Raw genomic sequence first — 19,294 nt, 5'->3', positions numbered from 1 at the left:
TGAGATGATGGGCTCATCTATCTCGGACCGAGCCTTAAGTGTAATCACTAAGCACTACGACAAAATTTTGGGGAAATTTCTTACCAACGGTAGCCTCCCCTTCCCCTTTTCACACAAGGAGAAAAAAAAAAAAAAAAAATTCAAAAAACCCCTTTCACCAGAACGCCCTCGTCCAAACTCAAAATTTACACCACCGCGTGCGGCGACTCTGGTTTAAAGTGGAGGGTAGTTAAGACTTTTCGCAAAGAGCACTCGCCATCGCTTTCTTCTTTGTCCGTCCCGCTCCCGTTCGCTCCGGTCTCCTCTTTTGACCAAAGACCACCACCGTCGTCGTCGTCGCCTCCGTTCTCTTCCGCCCCGCGACTCCTGCGGCCAGGGCGGCGGCGCTTCGGACGCCGATTTGTGCCTTGACGTGTCCGGGAGAACCTGGAGGACTCGCTGCTGTCCCCGACCTTGAATGGGTCCTCGGTTAAGGACCGTTACTTGTATCAGAACAAGTTCTGTCTGCTCCCAAAGTGGGTTGGGAAGCTGAAGGAGGCTGAAGGCTGAAGACGCCGAAGTTCTTCGCGAGCGAGGAGAATTTGTTCCCGAACGAGTTGGGGAATTTGGTGGGGTTGGAGTGCATGCAAGTGAAGATATCGCCTCCCTGGCTAAATGGGCTGGCGTTGCATAAGTTGGAAGGGCTGAAAGAGCTCGAGCTCAGTAAGGCTCTGCGCCGGCCTTCGGTGTTTCCTTTGCTCGGCGAGATCGCGCAGCTCAAGTGGTTGACCAAGCTCTCCGTTTGTCATTTCTCAATAAGGTATGTTGTTGGAGTTAATGTTTGGTATGTTTAGTTTTGAAGTTTTTCTTTTTGTTTGATTGGCATTGAGTCGTATACAATGTGTCCTGTGCATTGTGCAGTTCTGTGAATTAGTTAGATCGAGTGTTTGGGGACTGTCGAGAGGAGAAATTTGGTCTTTTAAGTTACTACTCCCTTCCGAGGAGGAAGGAACTAAGTTTGCTGGGGCTTATGCGTGGTTTTCGAGGACCATTTGACGGTCCTTTAGCTTTGGTGCTCTAGGCTGGGCATTTTTCTGTTCTCTGTCTTGACACAGGATGCATTTGGTATGTGTTATTTCAACGTGGCATGATGTGTACAAACCCTGGTGTAGCTCTTTTGGCAAGCAGTTTTCATGGTTGCTTTAGTTAGTTGCCTCCAGGAAGTTTGTGTTGCGGTTTTGACTCTAGATCGTGCAGTGTTGTTGTAAAATTCGTGGATGGTGAAGTATGCTATCTGAACTGGAAGAAGTAAATTGTACATCTTTCTATAAGTCTTCCCTTGGAATGTTGTGATTACATGTCGACAAAAATGGCACCTCTTATTGACATTTACTCATATTCGAAATTCTTTATTAATTGGTTTATGTTATTTAATTAGTGGCGGATGGTGTCTGGGATGGTGCATTGGCCTTATAATAATCCATCATTATCAAGATTGATGAGGGTTCAGTTTAATTGCGACCTTCCACTCTCCTCTACTCGTGAGTGTAGAAAGTAGCTGATATCGTGTTGCATGATAACCATCTTAACCTTTTCTCCTGTCCCATTCAGCGATGACTAAAGTAAGCTTGAAACAGCAATCCATGTTCTGATGCATGTTTTGAAGTGTAAATATCCGAGGTGAGGGCTATTTCTTAAATTCTCAGGCAACATTGTGTTCTAGGAATACTATGATCCAAAGTAGATTATATGGGAACACTGATGGAACCAGGATTAGGTTCTTTTTTTTTTTCTTTTTCTTTTTTTTTTTTTTGGTTGGGGGGGAGGGGTTGGAATTCATCGTGGAAATATAGAGCAAAAAATTCTTTTGTACTAAAATTTTGAATAAACTTAAACACGTTAAAGTATATTTTATTCATTAATAAGTTAAACTATACAAATCTGTTTGAAGTTTAGTGGTGTTTTGTTCTTGACCTTTTCTGTTTAATATCTATTTAGGTTATTTGAACAAGAAAAAAAGTATATTTTTGTTGATGACTACAGATGATAATTATATGTAATGTTAAAATTATGTCTAGCAAGAGATTTTGCACTATAGTATTATCCATACATAAATAATAGGTTATAAGGATTGACAAGTTTTGCCTTCACAAGATAGATATGCATACTTACAAAAGCGTATATTTATATCATCAATAGAAAATCATACTTATCCCAAGAAAATTATTAAGAAGAAAAAGATTGAATAACATATCAATGGACATCAGATAAGATCTAAGCCAATGTAATGTTAAATGATTACTTTACCAAGACATGATAAATGCAATTTGAGTTCATTATTTGATCTGCATCTTTCAAATAAAATAAAATTATTTTTTAGTTACTTCTAAATTTCAGTACAAATTTGATATAAAACAACTGTTTTAGCTATAAGTATTTTAATCTGTTTAAAACTAGGGAACACACACACACACACACACTGTTTGTGCGATAACTGACAGGCAGGAAATAAACAAGACCTTGGATTTATTTAGAGGAAGAAAATTTAACAATTTCAATTTGATAATACGGTCAAGCGCTGTCATGTTGAAGAGGGTAAAAATGAGCCAAGTCAAGGAAGCTCATGGCAAACTTATAATGTAGTAAATTTATGAACCCGATTCGAGATCCAATAACAGGTTGACATTAGTAGGCCCTCTTGAACTGGCCTCCATGCATAGCCTGCGGAGTTTGAATCTTCAGGTGCTTAGAAAACCAGTCTTCTGATGATTTATTTTGTGCATGTGCATGGAGTTTATGTTCGAAGATGCTCTGTTTCTATATCAGAATTGCACCCAGACCTTTTATTACATGCTAGGCTGTGGTATAATAGACAACTGTGCTTTTTGTTCGTCTCTTTGATACTTTTGTAGATGAATTTTCAGCTAGAGAAATTAACATGTATCTTTTATGTTGGTTTTTTGTTATTATTCAAGCACAATAAGCTCTTCAGTTTTCAAATACCTTCGCCGATATCATGTGATGTAGATGGGAACGAGTTGTCTAATGATGATTATGTTGGAGATTATGGGTTTGAGAGAGAAGAAGCAGTTGCTTGAAGTATTACATCAAGAGACATCAAGTTTGGAACGCTCAACATCGTTATCTCCAGCGTAGGGAACCCTAGAGTTTTTATATGCAAATTATTGGGCTCCAGCCCATATGGACCCAAATAACCATGCTTACACCTATTGGGATTGTATGTGAACATATTATTTTGGACTATATTAATAATATATCTAACAATCTCCTCATATGTTCACCATACAGCACAGTCCAATAAGGTGGTCAGTGTAATGTTCACACAAACATAAACCATCTACATTCAGTCCAAGACAATCAACCTGAATCGGTCAAAGAGTATTTCAGTATTAAAATATTAAACTAAATGATCATTTACTCATCATTCTTATCATGAACCTGTTCTGAGATTAATAAAATACAAATCCCAAAATAAATCTTAGACTTAGTTACGGAACCGATCTTGGGTTCCAAACAAGGAAGGAAGCGGCGAACCCCAAGACTCAATCTCGATCTAATAGCTTGTCCATCCTCGGAAAGAGATCGGCAACCAAAGCTTGCCTAGAGAGACCGGAGGGCGTAGATGAGGGGATCCGTGAAATATAAATTCAAAGGACCCCGGGATGCCAATTGTCAAACCGAGTGACGTTGATAATCCATCGCCTACCCTCCGAGTGGAAGTGAAGCCGGCAATCTGTCCTGAGTTGTAAAATTTTTTTCCACGCCCAAGAGCAGCATGTTGGCTTTTTAACTACCCAAAAGTTCTTGGTTTTTAAGAAGGTCGAGTGGACCCACTTACACCATAACGATTCTTTATCTGAAAATAGATTCCAGATATGCTTGAGCATGGCCGCCTTATTACACTCACGCAATCTCCGGATACCAAGACCTCCCTCCACTTTAGGAAGGCATACATCTTCCCATGAGACTTTGGCACCCCCACGCAACTCGGGTCCCTTCCAAAGGAATTGTCTAAGAATGCGCTCTATCTGGTCCAGTACAGCTGCAGGAAGGATAAAGACACTTGCCCAAAAAGCCTGAATGGCATGGAGGACTGACCTGATCAGCTGAAGTCGGCCAGCAAAAGAAAGAAACCGATGAGTCCAGGACTGCATCCTGGAGGTGATGCGCCTCACAAGTTCAACGCAATCTGCCTTCCGGGGCCTCGATGTGATAATTGGAACCCCAAGATAACGGATTGGAAGGTTACCCTCAACAAAGCCAAGCTCCAGGAGGATTTGACTTTTCAAGGTCGGCAAGCCTCCCGAGATGAACACCTCGCTTTTCCTTGGGTTTGGGAAAAGTCCGCTCAAGAAGAAAACATATGGAGACCATCCCGAGAAGCTTCACGGATGGCGGTGGCCCTCGCAAAATAGAAAGACATCATCCGCGAAAAACAAGTGCGAGAGGCAAGTAGTCTTACATCTCGGTAGAATCTGAAATCCGGTATGTGAGCACCTCCCAAGAATCCCGAGAGAGCACCTCCATAACCAACGTGAATAAGTAGGGAGAGATGGGGTCTCCCTGACGTAAGCCTCGCCCACTAGGGAAGAAACCATGTAACTCCCCATTCAACGCGATGGAAAACCGAGGAGTCCTCACACAGGTCATGATGAGGTGAACCAATTGATCAGGAAATCGAAAAGCAAGTAGTACACTCTCGAGAAACCGCCAATCCACGGTATCATACGCCTTTCTAAAGTCGACTTTGATAGCACACTTGGGAGAATAGGGTTCGATATGGAACTTAGAGAAAAGTTCCTGCACCAAGAGAATATTATCCCTAATTCGTCGTCCCTTGACGAAGGCACTCTGAGACGGATTGACAAGGTCTTTTAGCACTGCTGCAACCCTATTCGCTATCACTTTGGTAATAATCTTGTAGACCGTGTTGCAACAAGCAATAGGCCTGTAATCATCAACGGTAGTCGCATTGGGAACCTTCGGAACCATGACCAAAATGGTGTTATTGATTTCTCTGAGTAGTCTCCCCGATGTGAAAAAGTCCTTGACGGCTTCTGTGACCAGCTGACCCACCGTATCCCAATTCTCCTTGAAGAACTCAGCCGTGAAGCCATCCGGACCTGGTGCCTTACCTCTGGCAAGGGAAAAAATAGTATCTCGAATCTCCAGATCAGACACAGGGCGAGCAAGAAAAGAAATCTGATCATCATTCAGCTGGGTGCGGATAACTTCCCGAATCTCCGATACCTGAGGGGTGTCCAGCTCCATCCTTGGCTTAAGGAAATCATGAAAATGCTCCACAAAATGCTGTTGGACCAATTGAGGCTCAGTGATTTGGTTACCTGAGGAATCCACAACAGAAAGAATTCTGTTTCTCAGATGTCTCTTACTGACATACTGGTGAAAGAACTTTGTGTTCCGGTCACCTTCCTTGAGCCATCTTATACGAGCTTTCTGTCTAAAGAATGACTCTTCCTGAGACCTAAGCTCCACTAAAGTACGCCCATTGAGCTCTCTCCCGTCCGCGAGGACCATGCTGGTAGGGTCATTGAGGAGGCCCACTTGAGTTTGCTTTAAGGCTTCCCTCGCTTCGTAAGTCCTTACGAGATGTTGGCGAAGGAATCTCTATTTAACTGCTTGAGCCGACCCTTCAAGATCTTTAGTTTGCGCACCAGCCTAAACATGAGCACTCCATAACCCGGATTCTCCCAAACTTGCTTCACAATTGAGTCGAAATCCGGATGCTGCATCCAGAAGTCGAAGAACTTGAACGGCCTTTTCCGACGGATCGGGTTCTCCACCTTTACCACCATAGGTGAGTGGTCGGAAATCCCAGGCGCAAGGAAGGACGCTTCCGAAAAGGAAAAAACTTGGCTCCAACAAGGGTTTACCAGGACTCTATCAATTTTTCTCATTTTCCGAGAGGGCCCTGAAGAGGTCGACCAAGTGTATCGAAACCCCACATACCGAAGGTCATCCAGCTCCGCCTGATCCGGACCTTTGCCGAAATTCATCGAAGCACGGCAACCAAAGGTCGAGCCACCCAATCTGTCCGAGGGTCCTTTATAGCATTAAAGTCTCCCAAAACAAGCCAAGGCACGTCTGCCCAGAGAATAGCTTCTCGCCACCAAATCCTCCCAAAGAGGTCGGCGAGTAGAAAAAGAATGCTCAGCATAAATAACAGAGACATAGCAGGCTACTCCGGTCTCCAACCAGCAAAGCTTCCCAAGAATCATCTGATCCGAGACCGACAAAACTTCAAAGGAAACTACAGTAGGATCCCAACCAACCCAAATCCTACCTCGATTAGAGTACTCAGAATTAGCCCGCCAGCACCAATTCGAAATCAAGTTCCCAGAAATGGCATTGAAGAGGTTATGAGGGATTTTAGTCTCAACTACCCCGATCAAAGCCAACCGGTTCATCAAAGCGAAGTTCCTCACTTCCGCTTGCTTAAGCGGGGCACCAAGCCCTCTAATATTCCAGCAACCTATATACATATATATACAAAAGAAGATGGCAAGAGCATTACCTCCTTTTAGAGGAACTACGCCTAGTAATAGGCGGAGCTGTCCGGATTGTCGAAGGAGGAGGATCTGGGGCAAGAGCAAGCAGGTTGTCCTGTGTAGTCGAAGGAGGATGCTTCGGCGTCTCAGTAGGCCTCTCCTCCTCTACAGATGCCTTCGGTGAAGTGCAAGGGGAGAGGAGGTCATCCTCCGACAAAGAGATGTCTGTGCCCCCTACAACCTCCAGGCGGGGCACCGCAGTGTCTACCGGCACCGAAGTGGTGATAGCTTCAGCCGAAGTAGTTGGAGCAGTATCACCCTGCTCCGAGATAATCAAAGGCCCCCTAGGGGGTCTTCGTGAATAAGTACCAGGCAGCCTCTTCTCCACAGCCGTAGTCTTGAGATTCAAAGACCTCTCTCCTTCACTAGGACTAGGTAACATCCCCTCCAAAGGTTGAGCCTTGTTCTTCTTGCTCTTCACTTGCTTCCAGCCTTGCTCCGAGTCTTCAGGAGTCTCGGCGGGTTGGTCAAGGGGGCGAGTAGTGTCCAAAGGAGCAGGAAGAGGCCGAACAGGGGGCGGGCCAACATCACATTTATGTCCAAAGACCCCACACTTGGAGCATTCAAGGGGCCTCCATTCATAGTTCACAGCAATGGACCTAGTGACCCCATCAACATTCACTTCCACTGTCGAAACTCTTGGCCGATTAGCTTGGATCTCCACGCATACTCTGGCAAAGGAAATCATCCTCGTGCCCTCGATTCGTTGATCCACATAAAGGGGTTTGCCAACGGAGCTGGCTATAACACTAATCGCCGGTGCGGACCACAGGTCAAGGGGAAGGTTCTTGAGTCTTATCCACACCGGAACAGAGGTTTGCTTAGCCTTCTTCAACTCCATAAGGGGTTTCCATTGTTGTAAAATAAGGGGCATCCGAGCTACAGTGATCGGTCCCTCCTCTAGGATCTTCCTCCTGAACTCCGGGTCCGGGATATGGAAATAGTAGGTCTTAGACATAATCAATATATGCATAATAGTCAAGTATAAGTAGGCTAGTCAAAATAGTTCAAGGCCTTACAAATATAAAAAAACAAGCATAATAATGTCCACAAAATAGAAATAGCAAAATGCAAGTCTCAAGTAAATGGACTTCATCAAAATAGGCAATAATAGGTAAACTGTCAAGTCCCTACACGCTTTAAATGATATATACTCATTCATCAAGTAGGTCATCCTGGTCAGGATCCCACTCATTAAGCTTTCCTCTATCTCTACCATCCCTTGTAGAATGTCAAATATGAATTTCATATTATCATGAATTCAATCATTTGAATAAAACTTAGCAACATTCCATCAGGCAAAGAAGAACATATATTGATGTCATAAGGCATCATAATATTATGTTCATAAGCATCAATCAAGTTTTATATATTATGAACAAGACCTAAATAATGTGATTTACAAAAGCCATTAACTTAAGTTTATTTGTAGAAGAATAACTATTGTCTAGTTTTAAATAACATGACCAATAGTCAAGTCACCTACAATAACCTAGTCATGTAATATCAAGTTTCAATTAAGAACAAGACCAACAGGTTTCTTATGTAAACAATTATTTCTATGTTTCAATTTGAAATGTCACAGTTACTAATTCATTAAAATCAAATAATATAGCATCGAGTTTGGAATGAGATCATTTAACCAAAAAGGATAGTCCAACCTAGTTGAATTATATCATTAAGTTTGGAATGACACAAGTTTTCCCGATAGAACATTTGAATTAGGTTAAAGTCATCTTCATCAAGTTTGGAATGAGATAACTCACCCTTGTCAAATTAGTCAGCAACTATGAACATCGATGAAACATATAAATTGTGCTTATCATTGTAGCCAATAAAAAAAGATTCGATAATTTAAAACACACATTTAGAAGGTAAGTAAATGGTAGTTAAGACTTGCATATATAGTCTTTAACCCCAATTCCCCCATTGTTTTGAATAATCGATCTTTAGGCATACCTTTGGTGAGAGTATCAGCTATGTTATCCTTCGATCTCACATCGATCAAGGTGATAACCCCTTGTTCTCTCAGATAATTCAACAACGCATGTCTCAGTCACACATGTCTTCGCTTTGAATTAAAGAGAGCATTCTTGACGACTTGGACAACTGCTCGATTATCACAGAATATGCTTAAATAATTAATCTTTAGCTAAAGTAAAAAGTTAAAGTAAAAAGTTCACTCTGCCTCTTCACTGACTGAAGCTAAAGTAAAAAGTTCCGATTCCATAGACGACAATGCAATACAAGTCTGTCGTTTGGATTTCTAAATAATAGCAACTCCACCAAAAGTGAATACATATCCACTAGTGGACTTACTATTTCCAAATCTGAGCACCATGAGGCATCAGAATATTCATCCACAGTTGGAGGATAACCGGAATAATAGAAAGCATAATTTTTAGTACTTTTAAGGTATCTCATTAGCCTATCGAGGGCATCACAATGCTCTTTACTAGGATTACTAGTAAAACAACTCAACATGCCAACTGTAAAGGCTATGTCAAGTCTAATGCAACTCATAGCATACATGAGACTATTAAGCACTTTCGAGTACTTTAATTGATCCATACCGGTCCCTTCATTAGGACTCAGTCTGTTATTATAATCACATGGTATTTTACTTGGTTTACACTTATTATATCCTCAAGTAGAAAGTAGCTGCTCAATATAATGAGTCTGGCTAAAGGAGATGACTTGCCGGTTAAAGCTTACTTTCATACCAAGAATGGTATTAGCAATATCAAGATCTTTCATGTCAAATTCTTTAGCTAAAATAGCTTTCACATCACTCACTACAGAATGATCAGAACCAATAATTAACATGTCATCAACATACAAGCAAATAATGACTATCTTATTTGACGTAGAATGATGGTAAATGTATTTATCTGAATAACTAGACTGAAAGCCATAACTCTTTACCACTTCGTCAAATTTAAGATGCCACATCTTAGGTGCTTGTTTAAGACTATACAAGGTTTATTCAATTTACAAACTTTGTTATCAAGACATTTTATAACATATCCTTCCGGTTGTTCCATGTAAATTTTCTCATTTAAATTCCCATTTAAGAAAACTGTTTTTACATCCATTTGATGCACTACAAAGTGTTCAATAGATGTCAAAGCAAGAAGAATTCTTATAGTTGATAAATGACACACAGGTGAATAGACATCAAAATAGTCTATTCCACTCTGTTGTTTATAGCCTTTAGCTAATAAACATGCTTTGTATCTGGCTATTGATCCATCACAATTCAATTTTTTCTTCAACACCCATTTACAGCCTATAGCTTTAACCCATTTTGGCAAATTTACTAGCTGTCAAATGTGATTCTGTAGCAAAGAGCTCATTTCATCATCTATGACTTCTGCCCACAATAGAGATTCCTTAGATCTCATTGCTTCCTAATAGGAGAATGGATCATCCTTAAGATGGTAAGCAACAAAGTCCTCACCAAAACTTTTGGGAATTCTCTCTCTTGTAGATAATCTAACTAGAATTAGTTCAATAGCCAACTGTGTGGAATTAGTGTCAAAAGGGCTTGCTTCAGATTCTACAGGAGATTCTGAAATCATATCTGTAGATCCAAAAACATTCAAGCTTTGATCTCTGAGAAACTTGTTTTCAAAGAACATTATATCTCTAGATTCTATCATTGTGTTAGTAGATAGATTTAAAAACCTATGTGCAGCACTATCTTCTGCACTACCTAAATATAACTGCCGCGATTCAATCCCTTACGTCTACAGTCAAATTTCTACGGGTTCAGGTGAGTCCTTTCGTCTTGAATGCATCGATTTCGTGTCTCTATTCTTCAGTTCGACACTAGATACGAAGTAATTTCTTCCGATGTGCGTAGACGTTTGCTTCTTGTGTTGAAGTACGACTGAAATTCAGAGCTAAAAAATTGATAATTAGCTGCTTGAATATCCAGCAAGAGCTTCCTTTAGTCTCCGATTGCACTGGCTTGCGAAAGTTGATGATGATGATGATGATGATGATGATATTCTTGTATGCCACAGCTGCATCCATGTCCACTCACTTTTCTCTTCAGCCTTCTTTCGGGCTGGCTTTTCTCTTCAATCCACAATTTTTGTTCAAAGCTCTTTTCGAAAAAAATAAACCCTAAAAGTGGTAAAGACTAATTCAGCCCCACTCCCCTCAAGTTGGAGCAACCATCTCCCCCATTACCCAAGGACTTAGTAAAGATGTCTGGCCTCAATCCCAACAATTTTTGTTCATATATGCACAGCAGCTTTATTATCGCACCAGTAACCGTTAGATAATTCAGCTTACCTACCAGTCTTCTATATCTCTCAGGATTATTAAGAATTTCTCCTCCATCAGCAACTAATTAACCCCTTGTTCCATGGGTGAATCAAGAGGCTTTGATCCCAACATACCTGTCTCAGTGAGCAAATCTAAGACATATTTTCGCTGTGACAGAACAACACCTTTTTGTGATTGTGCCACTTCGATTCCTAGGAAATATTTCAATTTTCCTAAGTCCTTAGTTTGAAACTGCTGTTGAAGATAGGCTTTTAGCTCAGCTATACCAACCAAGTCATCTCCCGTGATGATAATATCATCAACATACACAATCAAGAATAGCTTGCCTCCCTTGATTGTTTATAAAAGAAAGAATGATCACTTCCACATCTTGATAGCCCAAAAGACAATACAACCTCAGAAAATCTTCCAAACCATGCTCGTGGAGATTGTTTCAAACCATATAAAGATTTTTTTAATTTGCAAACTAGTCCGGACTCCCCCGAGCAACAAACCCTGGAGGTTGCTCCATATAAACTTCCTCATGAAGAGTGCCATTCAAGAAAGCATTCTTAACATCAAGCTGAAATAAAGGCCAATTATACGTTGCAGCAAGAGAGATCAAAATACGAACAAGTAAGTTTGGCAACTGGAGAAAATGTGTCTAGATAGTCAACCCCATACACCTGAGCATACCCTTTTGCAACAAGTCTTGCTTTTAAACGAGCAAGAGAACCATCGGGGTTAACTTTTACAGCATACACCCATCGACAACCAATAGCAGTTTTGCCTAGAGGAAGTGGTACTAAGTCCCAAGTTTGATTAATCTCAAGAGCCTGTAATTCTTCTTCCATTGCTGTCCTCCAACCAGTACTTTGTAACGCCTCGAATGTGATTTGGGGATAGGAAATTGTTCAATAGTACTTAAAAATACTTGAAATGTAGGAGACACGGAAGAGTGAGAAATAAAATTTGCAATAGAATGTTGAGTACTAGTACGTGTACCTTTGCGATGAGCAATAGGAAGATCAAGATCGAGATACAAGAGGGGGACAGCTAATGGCGGATCTCGGAGTCTGAAGTCGACGTAGTAGTGACATGAGGAGCGGGGAGCGATAGTAGCATCACGATGACGTCGTGTGTAAACCTGGAGAGGAGGTGGTTTCTCTGTAGATACTGGTGAAACATTGGGAATAGTAGACCGAATGGTTGTCAAATACAAGTCTTCATCTAATTCAGACACATCAATTGGAACATTATGATAAGGAGTGGATTCAAAAAATGAAACATCAGATGTTACAAAATATTTTCTCAGTAATGGAGAATAACAGCGATATCCCTTTTGAGTGCGGGAATAACCCATGAACATACACTTGAGTGCTTTGGGATCAAGTTTTGATACTCCGGGTCGATGATCACGAACAAAACAGACACAACCAAAGATACGGGGTGGTAAGACAAATAGTGGTTCACTAGGAAGCAAGGTGGAAAAAGGAATACCACCTTGTAGAATAGAAGAAGGCATGCGATTAATGAGATAACATGCGGTTAGAACAACATCAGACCAAAAGGTTTTCGGTACCTTCATCTCAAATAACATGGATCTAGTAACTTTCAATAAATGCCTATTCTTCCGTTCAGCAATACCATTATGTTGTGGAGTATCAGGACATGAAGATTCATGGACCATACCATGTTGAGTCATAAAATCAGAAAAGGATGTGAAAAAATACTCCTTAGCATTATCGTAACGCAGAACTTTAACACGCATGCCAAATTGAGTATAAATTTCAGATATAAATGCACGAAAAATAGAAAATAATTCTGAACGATCTTTCATTAAATATAACCAAGTAACTCTGGAATAGTCATCGACAAAAGTAACAAAATATTTGAAACCTGAATTGGAAACCACACGACATGGACCCCAAATATCTGAATGAACTAATAAAAAAGGAGATGCTGATCGTTTAACAACTCGAGGTGTATAACTAACACGATGTAATTTGCCAAGTTGGCATGATTCGCACTCTAGACTAGAAAGAGATTGAAAACTAGAATCTAACTTTTGAAGACTACGTAGAGAAGGATGACCAAGACGACAATGGATTTGATGTGGGGACGCAACACTTGTGCAAGCAACTGAAGAAACATCTTCAAGTACATACAGCCCCCTTCCTCACGTCCTCTACCAATCGTCTTCTTCGTAGCCAGATCCTGGAAGACACAAGAATCGGGATAAAAGTTACTGAACACCGAAAGTTTTTGGTTAACTTACTAAAGACATTAGGTTAAATGGAAGTTGTGGAAGATAAAGCACCGAGGACAAAGGTAATGAAGGATTTGGGTTAATCGTCCCAATTCCCCTAACATGTGTAGGTGACCCATTGGCTAGAGTAACTATGGACGAAGATGGAGAAAAAGAGGAAAATATACCTGAAAGACTGACATGTGATCGAAGCCCCGAATCAATGATCCAAGGACGAGAAGTAGCCGAAAGACATGCGGTATAGATGATGTATCGAGATTCTGAAAAATCGAGATGTTCAAACGTCACTGGCGACTATTGGCCTCTCATCCAAGAGATATCTTTCATCAGCATTTATAGCCACGATAAAAGATTTGTCTCCATTGAATGCTTTTTATTAATCAGGTAATGCTTCCAACTTCTTTTATATTTTTGCATTCATTTGTTAACTGTCGGGATTCATACATTGATGCAATGTAAGCTTTCTAGGTTCAGGTAGGTTTTTGGTTTTCGAGGCATCAATTTTGATTCTGCTCCCCCAATTCGATGTGTAATACACACTGATGTTTTCCCATGGAGGTGTTTCCAATTACCTTGTCATTGTCTTGCACTAATTGTACTTATCGGAATCTGGTCTTTATATCGAAAATATGATAGAACCATTCGTTTATTACAGCTATAGGGAGCCTCTGTCATTATGCATCTAACTTATAATGGAATGGAAACCAATGTGATTGTTCCAACTTGCTAAATATTGGAATGGAATAGTTATGCTAGCCTGAATTACAGAAATTTATAATACCAAGTAGTGCCAATATCTGTGCCTATAGGCAACATTGGGCTTTGCACATAATAAATGTGGAAATCTTTTTGTTTTTAAATGTGGACTTTAAGTTCTGCTTTAATGACCAGTGAATACTATAGCTTTATCTTTGTGAATTGTTAGTTTCTTGTCTAAGGATAGATGAGTATGATTTTGTGTATTTAATTATCCCTGACTGTAGGGTTTGGATGCAGTTGAGACACTCATTCAAGGTCTGGTCTTGTTCCAAGGAGGAATTCTGATGGTGAGATTGATTTTTCTTGCTAACATACTTTAATATGACCAATGATGGATCATCTTTACAGCTAACAGCCATCTTTTCACCTTGATTTGCAGGTTAGTCATGATGAGCATCTAATATCTGGAAGCGTGGACGAGCTCTGGGTGATTTCTCAAGGCAAGGTGGCGCCTTTCCATGGGAATTTCCAGGATCATAAGAAGATACTTCAGTCCTCATTGAATCAGGCGAGTTTAGCTCTTGTCATCAACCAAGAGTGTTTTAACATGATCACATCACATCACCCTACAAAACATAGAATGAGGCTTTGTTACAGAGAGAAAACAAAAAAGGATGAAGAGAGGATTGCTGCTGATATACAGGATGTACTCACAACTACAGCAGCCCTCGTTTGTCATTTTGATTAGGGCTCATGGAAGGATGAGTCTCAAGTTTTTGACATTGAATATGCAGTATCATTTGCCAACAGCTTAAAAAACTGAGTCTGGATTGCAGTCCTGGTAATAATTTATGACCCTTTGCCCATTTTTATCTTAGTGACAGGTTCGTTTGTTGTGCCCCTGGAAGTTTGACACGGAAGTGCTTTTTATTTTGCGCTAATATTAACTTTCATTTTCTTCTTTTTTGTCCTTTTTTAAACCCTAAACTCTTGAAACTTTTGCACAAATGCACAATGTTGACATATGAATTCACATATTTATTTTCCATATTTTAAAAAAATTTGGATAAGGTTGTTAACTTTGACATGAAAAGAAAAGTTTCTTTTACTTGAACTTAATTCTACACAACCGAGTCCTTTGATTTGCCGGAGCAACCTAGGGGATAATTCTTTTATCATGTGCTACATATTATGTTCTTTTGTTCTTTTACAACATCCCACCTCTGTATGTCTTTGCATTATCCCAGCATCTTTTTCCTTGTGCCCTTGCTCATTCGCTGCAGTTGTTTTGTAGATATTATGGTGATCTGTATTGACAAAATCTCTTGGGAGGATCACATGCGAACGTTGCTGAGGTCGGATTAATATAGTCAATTATATGGGTCATTTTTCCAAATTAAAAAACTCGAAAAAACAAGCTTTTCATTATCATTTGGTGCATTGATATGTTCTGAATTATCTTCTAGTGAATATGATCTAAATAAGAATAATCTTTTTCGACGTGTTCAGGTCAATATTCAAAATAAGAAACTTTCTTTCTTCTGGTTATTGTATGGATATTTGACCTGTTACCCTCTGTGGCAGGATCGTTTGCTGTTGTGGATGACATCTTCTGCTTGTTTCAAGGACACCCAGAGGGTGTTGCTCTTCTCAAGCAACAATATGGATTGAGTGAGACCACCAATGAGGTCACTGCTGTCATAGAAGCTCATAGAACTCTGAGAGATCGGAGGCCCTATGCTGCCGATCGAGTTATGAAAGACATCACTGGAAAGTTTGCATTTGTGCTCTTGGACAGCCCTTCAGAAACCACTTTTCTGGCTGCTGTAAGTAACAATAATTTTCATGGTTTCATTCTGGGGATATCTCTCTCTGTCTCTCCCTCCACCTACGATCTGTCTAATCCTTTATGTCCTCTTAATCATGCAGAATGTTGGTGGAAGTGTCCCTTTCTTCTGGGGAAGTGATTGTGAAGGCGATCTTGTTCCCTCAGACGATGGAGGAGTCATAAACAAGGGCTGTGGGAAACTGTTGCACCATTCCCTAAAGGTAATTATCTTCACAGATCATAAATGCAGTGTCACTGGCATTTACTCCAAGCATTGGAACGTGAAAAGTAAGGAGGGATGAGCTCTGCTGATAGGAGAATGTTATGTTATTGGATAACATCATATTGGAAGAGCAACATTGTAGGTTAAAATGCACATTTCAAAACATGCATACATTGTAGCTTAAATCGTTCACCATTGAACATTGCCTTTTTTTGAACTCAGGATGCTTCTTCATCAGCTCTGGAGGTTTGTGGAGTTATGAGCACCCACCAAATGAGGTGAAGTGAGTTCCTGGGGTGGATAGCTTGGGCCGAGTGCGTGGCGCCACATTCAAAGTGGTGCAGAGACTAAGAAGGAGTCTAACATGCCTAGAGTTAGGAGTGCTGTGAACTGGTCCTCGCACTACCTAGTCATATGGTTTGTGGCCCTTTCTTGGCCAGGCCATTAGCTATTGAATGGCCTTCTGTTGCTTATGACCCAGTCACCCTTTCTCATCAACAATTTTCAGCTCTAGTGGTCGGTTGCTCAATGTTGAGAGTTTGAGATGACGTTGTTTTATGCAGCTGTATCTGTTGCTTATAAAACCAAGCTTTTCCAGAACCTGATCATGCTATTTGCAATAACATCTTTCTGGCATTTCATGAAGCCATCATGCAGAGTTCGTTCAATGTAATGTTTTTTCGCTTAGATGTCTATTATGTAACTGTAATCTACCATTAATGATTAGAAAGATTCTTGGTATCCACTTCTTTTTGTTTAATTCCTCTGCACAAAATTCGCATACATGTTCATGGATCTCCATGCAACATCAAGTATACTGTGAATATCATGCTTAAATCAGGTCTATGTAGACTTAATGTTGACTTTCTCAGAGATTTTGACATAGACTTCTAGATATTTTATTTAGCCTCCGTAGTATGATCTGGGAAGTTCCAATGTAGTATATAACTAGAGGAAGATATGGTGCAAAAAGGATATAGCTTCAGCTTCAGGTAGATTTGGGCATTAAACACCTTGCAGACATGCTTCTCCCATGTTGTCGTGCATCCATTAGAAGATTTTATACAATTTAGCCTTTTGATGGTTGCACGCTGAAAAATAGCAATTTGGGGATAGCACTATGCTCATACTAGTTCTTGTATATCTCAAGAGCCAACTGTTTGGTTTAGTGCATACAGCAGCTGCAGTCCATGTACACTGCCACATTAAATTCCTCAGCTATCTTAAATAAGCGTTAGAGCATTTGTGCCAATTTTTGCTGCAATTCGGAATCTATTAGTGTCAAACAAGATGAGCTGAAAAATCACAACTCAGCATGATTTGACAGTTTCAATGGACCTGGCGCTCTGCAAGTTCTCCCCTTCTAATAAACTCCACTTGAAATAGAGCAATCACAGAATCCACAAATCTGAAAGATATTGCTCACCTAAGGTCAACCATCCACACCTCACAAAATATGTGCAGTTTGATTCTCGAGCTGTCTTACCAATAATTCAAATGGTTCTTCAGACATTGTGGCAGCCAAACCTAGAAGCAAGTTGTATTGATGCTCTTAAGTATGGGCACGGGCATAAATGATCTACAAATTCATGGAAAGACTAGATTACAGCAAGTACACTAGCGGAAAAGAAGGAAGAGTTGCCAACAGTGTAGGAGGCATTGCTTACTTTATTTAGGACTGCACCAGGATCCATACCAAATCTCTCAGCTATTGGTACAATACGGTCAGGGCAACTGCAGGTGTACAAAGTCAAGAAAGTGCATGTGCACTTACATGGACGTAAGCCGAGTATGAAACAAAAGCAGCTTTTTCTAGGTTAAGAAAATGACCGACAGATTATATTAGGATATAAAGTTCCATCTGTGTCGACATAAGCTGCCTCGCCATTCCCCCTCTCATGTGAGTAAGCAACTGGAAAAATTGTTAGGATCATGGAATCCAGAAACCATAAATAAAGAGTGATGGAAAGAGGGGAAATACTTGTTGTAGGCTTCTAATGGTTATGACAAAAGTACGTTCTCCTAGCCTCTTCCCTACTTGGTTTGAACCACTACATATCATGCATTCCAATGTACTGACTGTAGATTCCAGAAAATGACAATGCCATTCTCCCAGAATCACCTGATACATACATTCTGATGCCAAGATCAACCACAGCTGCATTTCTTTATGAGAAATTCAATCACTGGGTTACTATTTGCGTTGCTCATCTAGGAAACATAAAATGCAACAGAAGTTAATGCCAGAAACCTAATATGCAATTCAGACCAACCTGAGCAGAAACACACAGGGCATGTGCAAGCTGAGTTTTCCCAGACCTGAAGTGACGTTAGCAGCATTTTCTGAGAAAACCAACTAACAAAAGGTCTTACTTATCTCCTTATGCTGACGCATGTGGCCTCCAAGCTGGATCGAAAGAATTCGATGAGAGGGCCACTGCCATGATGCATGAGTTACTTAGCTTCACAATGGAAAAGAGGTTGGTAACCGATCACCTCATCCACTTTCGACAAGAATTCATGATGCCTCAGAAGCTGATGAGACTCCTGTTGAAGCATTTTGGCATTTGCTATGTCTCTCAGAGGGGGAAAAGGTTTAGTGTGTTCTTGACAGGAGCTTATGAAGGTGCGGAGCTGATTCAGAAATCTCTGCTGATTATTTGGAAGGAAAAGGTCCTAAGCCTTAATGGTTATAGAGGGAGGAAGAAAAAGATAGAAACCTTTACAGACTCATCAGACATGGAAGATAATGATTTCCATGAGGGTAGCCCTGAGGATGAAGGCGTCCCAATGCAGCTTGAACAAGCTGAAGCCATAAGTGAATTGGAGGATATTGCAGGTGGAGACAGCTACTTCATGGATATTAGTGAAATTGACCAAGCATAAAAGCCTCATGATTCAATTTAAGGTCAAATGTTCTTGTTCGAGCTGTCAAGATAACTTGCTTTTTCAGTCTTTTTCTTCACAAGTTTGAAGTTTTGAGTATCTGCTATATAGATTTAATTAGACAAACTCCCATTTGCATCTGTAAATTAAACCAATAGTAGGCTGATCCAGCTTATTCCTCATTTGTCCTAAAAATCACCTTTGAAAATAGGAAGACTCGTTCTTTAGTTTGAATGATAGATGGCTTTCCTCAGCTTTTGGCAGTTCTTTTGTATACCTCACTGATAGCATAAATTGTGTTCATGATTTGTTACATGGACTAGCATCTGCTGGACGCCATTTTGCAAGAAACTTCTTGTACTTGTCAAGAGAAAATTATTGCGAACTCAATGTAGATGATGTTGGGTAATTAGCTTTCAAATATTGAGATTAGATTTCTTCTTGGCCTCATAATAACCACGATATCCACAAATGTTAGCCTCAAACCAAACTGATATTATGTGTAGTTAAAAACATATTGCACTGGATAATTTTATGTTTTTGTT

The 19,294-nt window shown here is 40.3% G+C and overlaps 2 protein-coding genes and 1 pseudogene across 2 annotated transcripts in view; 2 read left to right on the top strand and 1 right to left on the bottom strand.

Annotated features, from left to right (window-relative positions):
* The window catches only part of LOC108953936 (probable ATP-binding protein YheS), a 38,437-nt gene extending 23,337 nt beyond the window's left edge, over positions 1–15,100 (top strand). The window contains exons 2-5 of the mRNA XM_039306450.1: positions 6,434–6,437; positions 13,371–13,497; positions 14,097–14,159; positions 14,252–15,100. Of these exons, the coding sequence (XP_039162384.1) occupies positions 13,480–13,497; positions 14,097–14,159; positions 14,252–14,560 (390 nt within the window). The 5' untranslated portion in view covers positions 6,434–6,437; positions 13,371–13,479 and the 3' untranslated portion in view covers positions 14,561–15,100. The remainder of the gene's footprint in view (positions 1–6,433; positions 6,438–13,370; positions 13,498–14,096; positions 14,160–14,251) is intronic.
* Positions 1–18,364, bottom strand: part of LOC108957596 (meiotic recombination protein DMC1 homolog) — a 35,526-nt gene extending 17,162 nt beyond the window's left edge. Inside the window, exons 1-4 of the mRNA XM_039307256.1 lie at positions 18,360–18,364; positions 18,133–18,182; positions 17,715–17,775; positions 17,531–17,597 (exon numbers count right to left, since the gene is read on the bottom strand). Of these exons, the coding sequence (XP_039163190.1) occupies positions 17,531–17,597; positions 17,715–17,775; positions 18,133–18,182; positions 18,360–18,364 (183 nt within the window). The remainder of the gene's footprint in view (positions 1–17,530; positions 17,598–17,714; positions 17,776–18,132; positions 18,183–18,359) is intronic.
* LOC104431173 lies at positions 15,191–16,608 on the top strand (annotated as a pseudogene).
* Positions 18,365–19,294: the final 930 nt, after the last annotated feature.

Source organism: Eucalyptus grandis, chromosome 2, assembly GCF_016545825.1.
Source record: "Eucalyptus grandis isolate ANBG69807.140 chromosome 2, ASM1654582v1, whole genome shotgun sequence".
Lineage (NCBI taxonomy): Eukaryota > Viridiplantae > Streptophyta > Magnoliopsida > Myrtales > Myrtaceae > Eucalyptus > Eucalyptus grandis.
The sequence above is the reverse complement of the archived record's forward strand: the minus strand, read 5'-3'. Positions and strand labels throughout refer to the sequence as shown.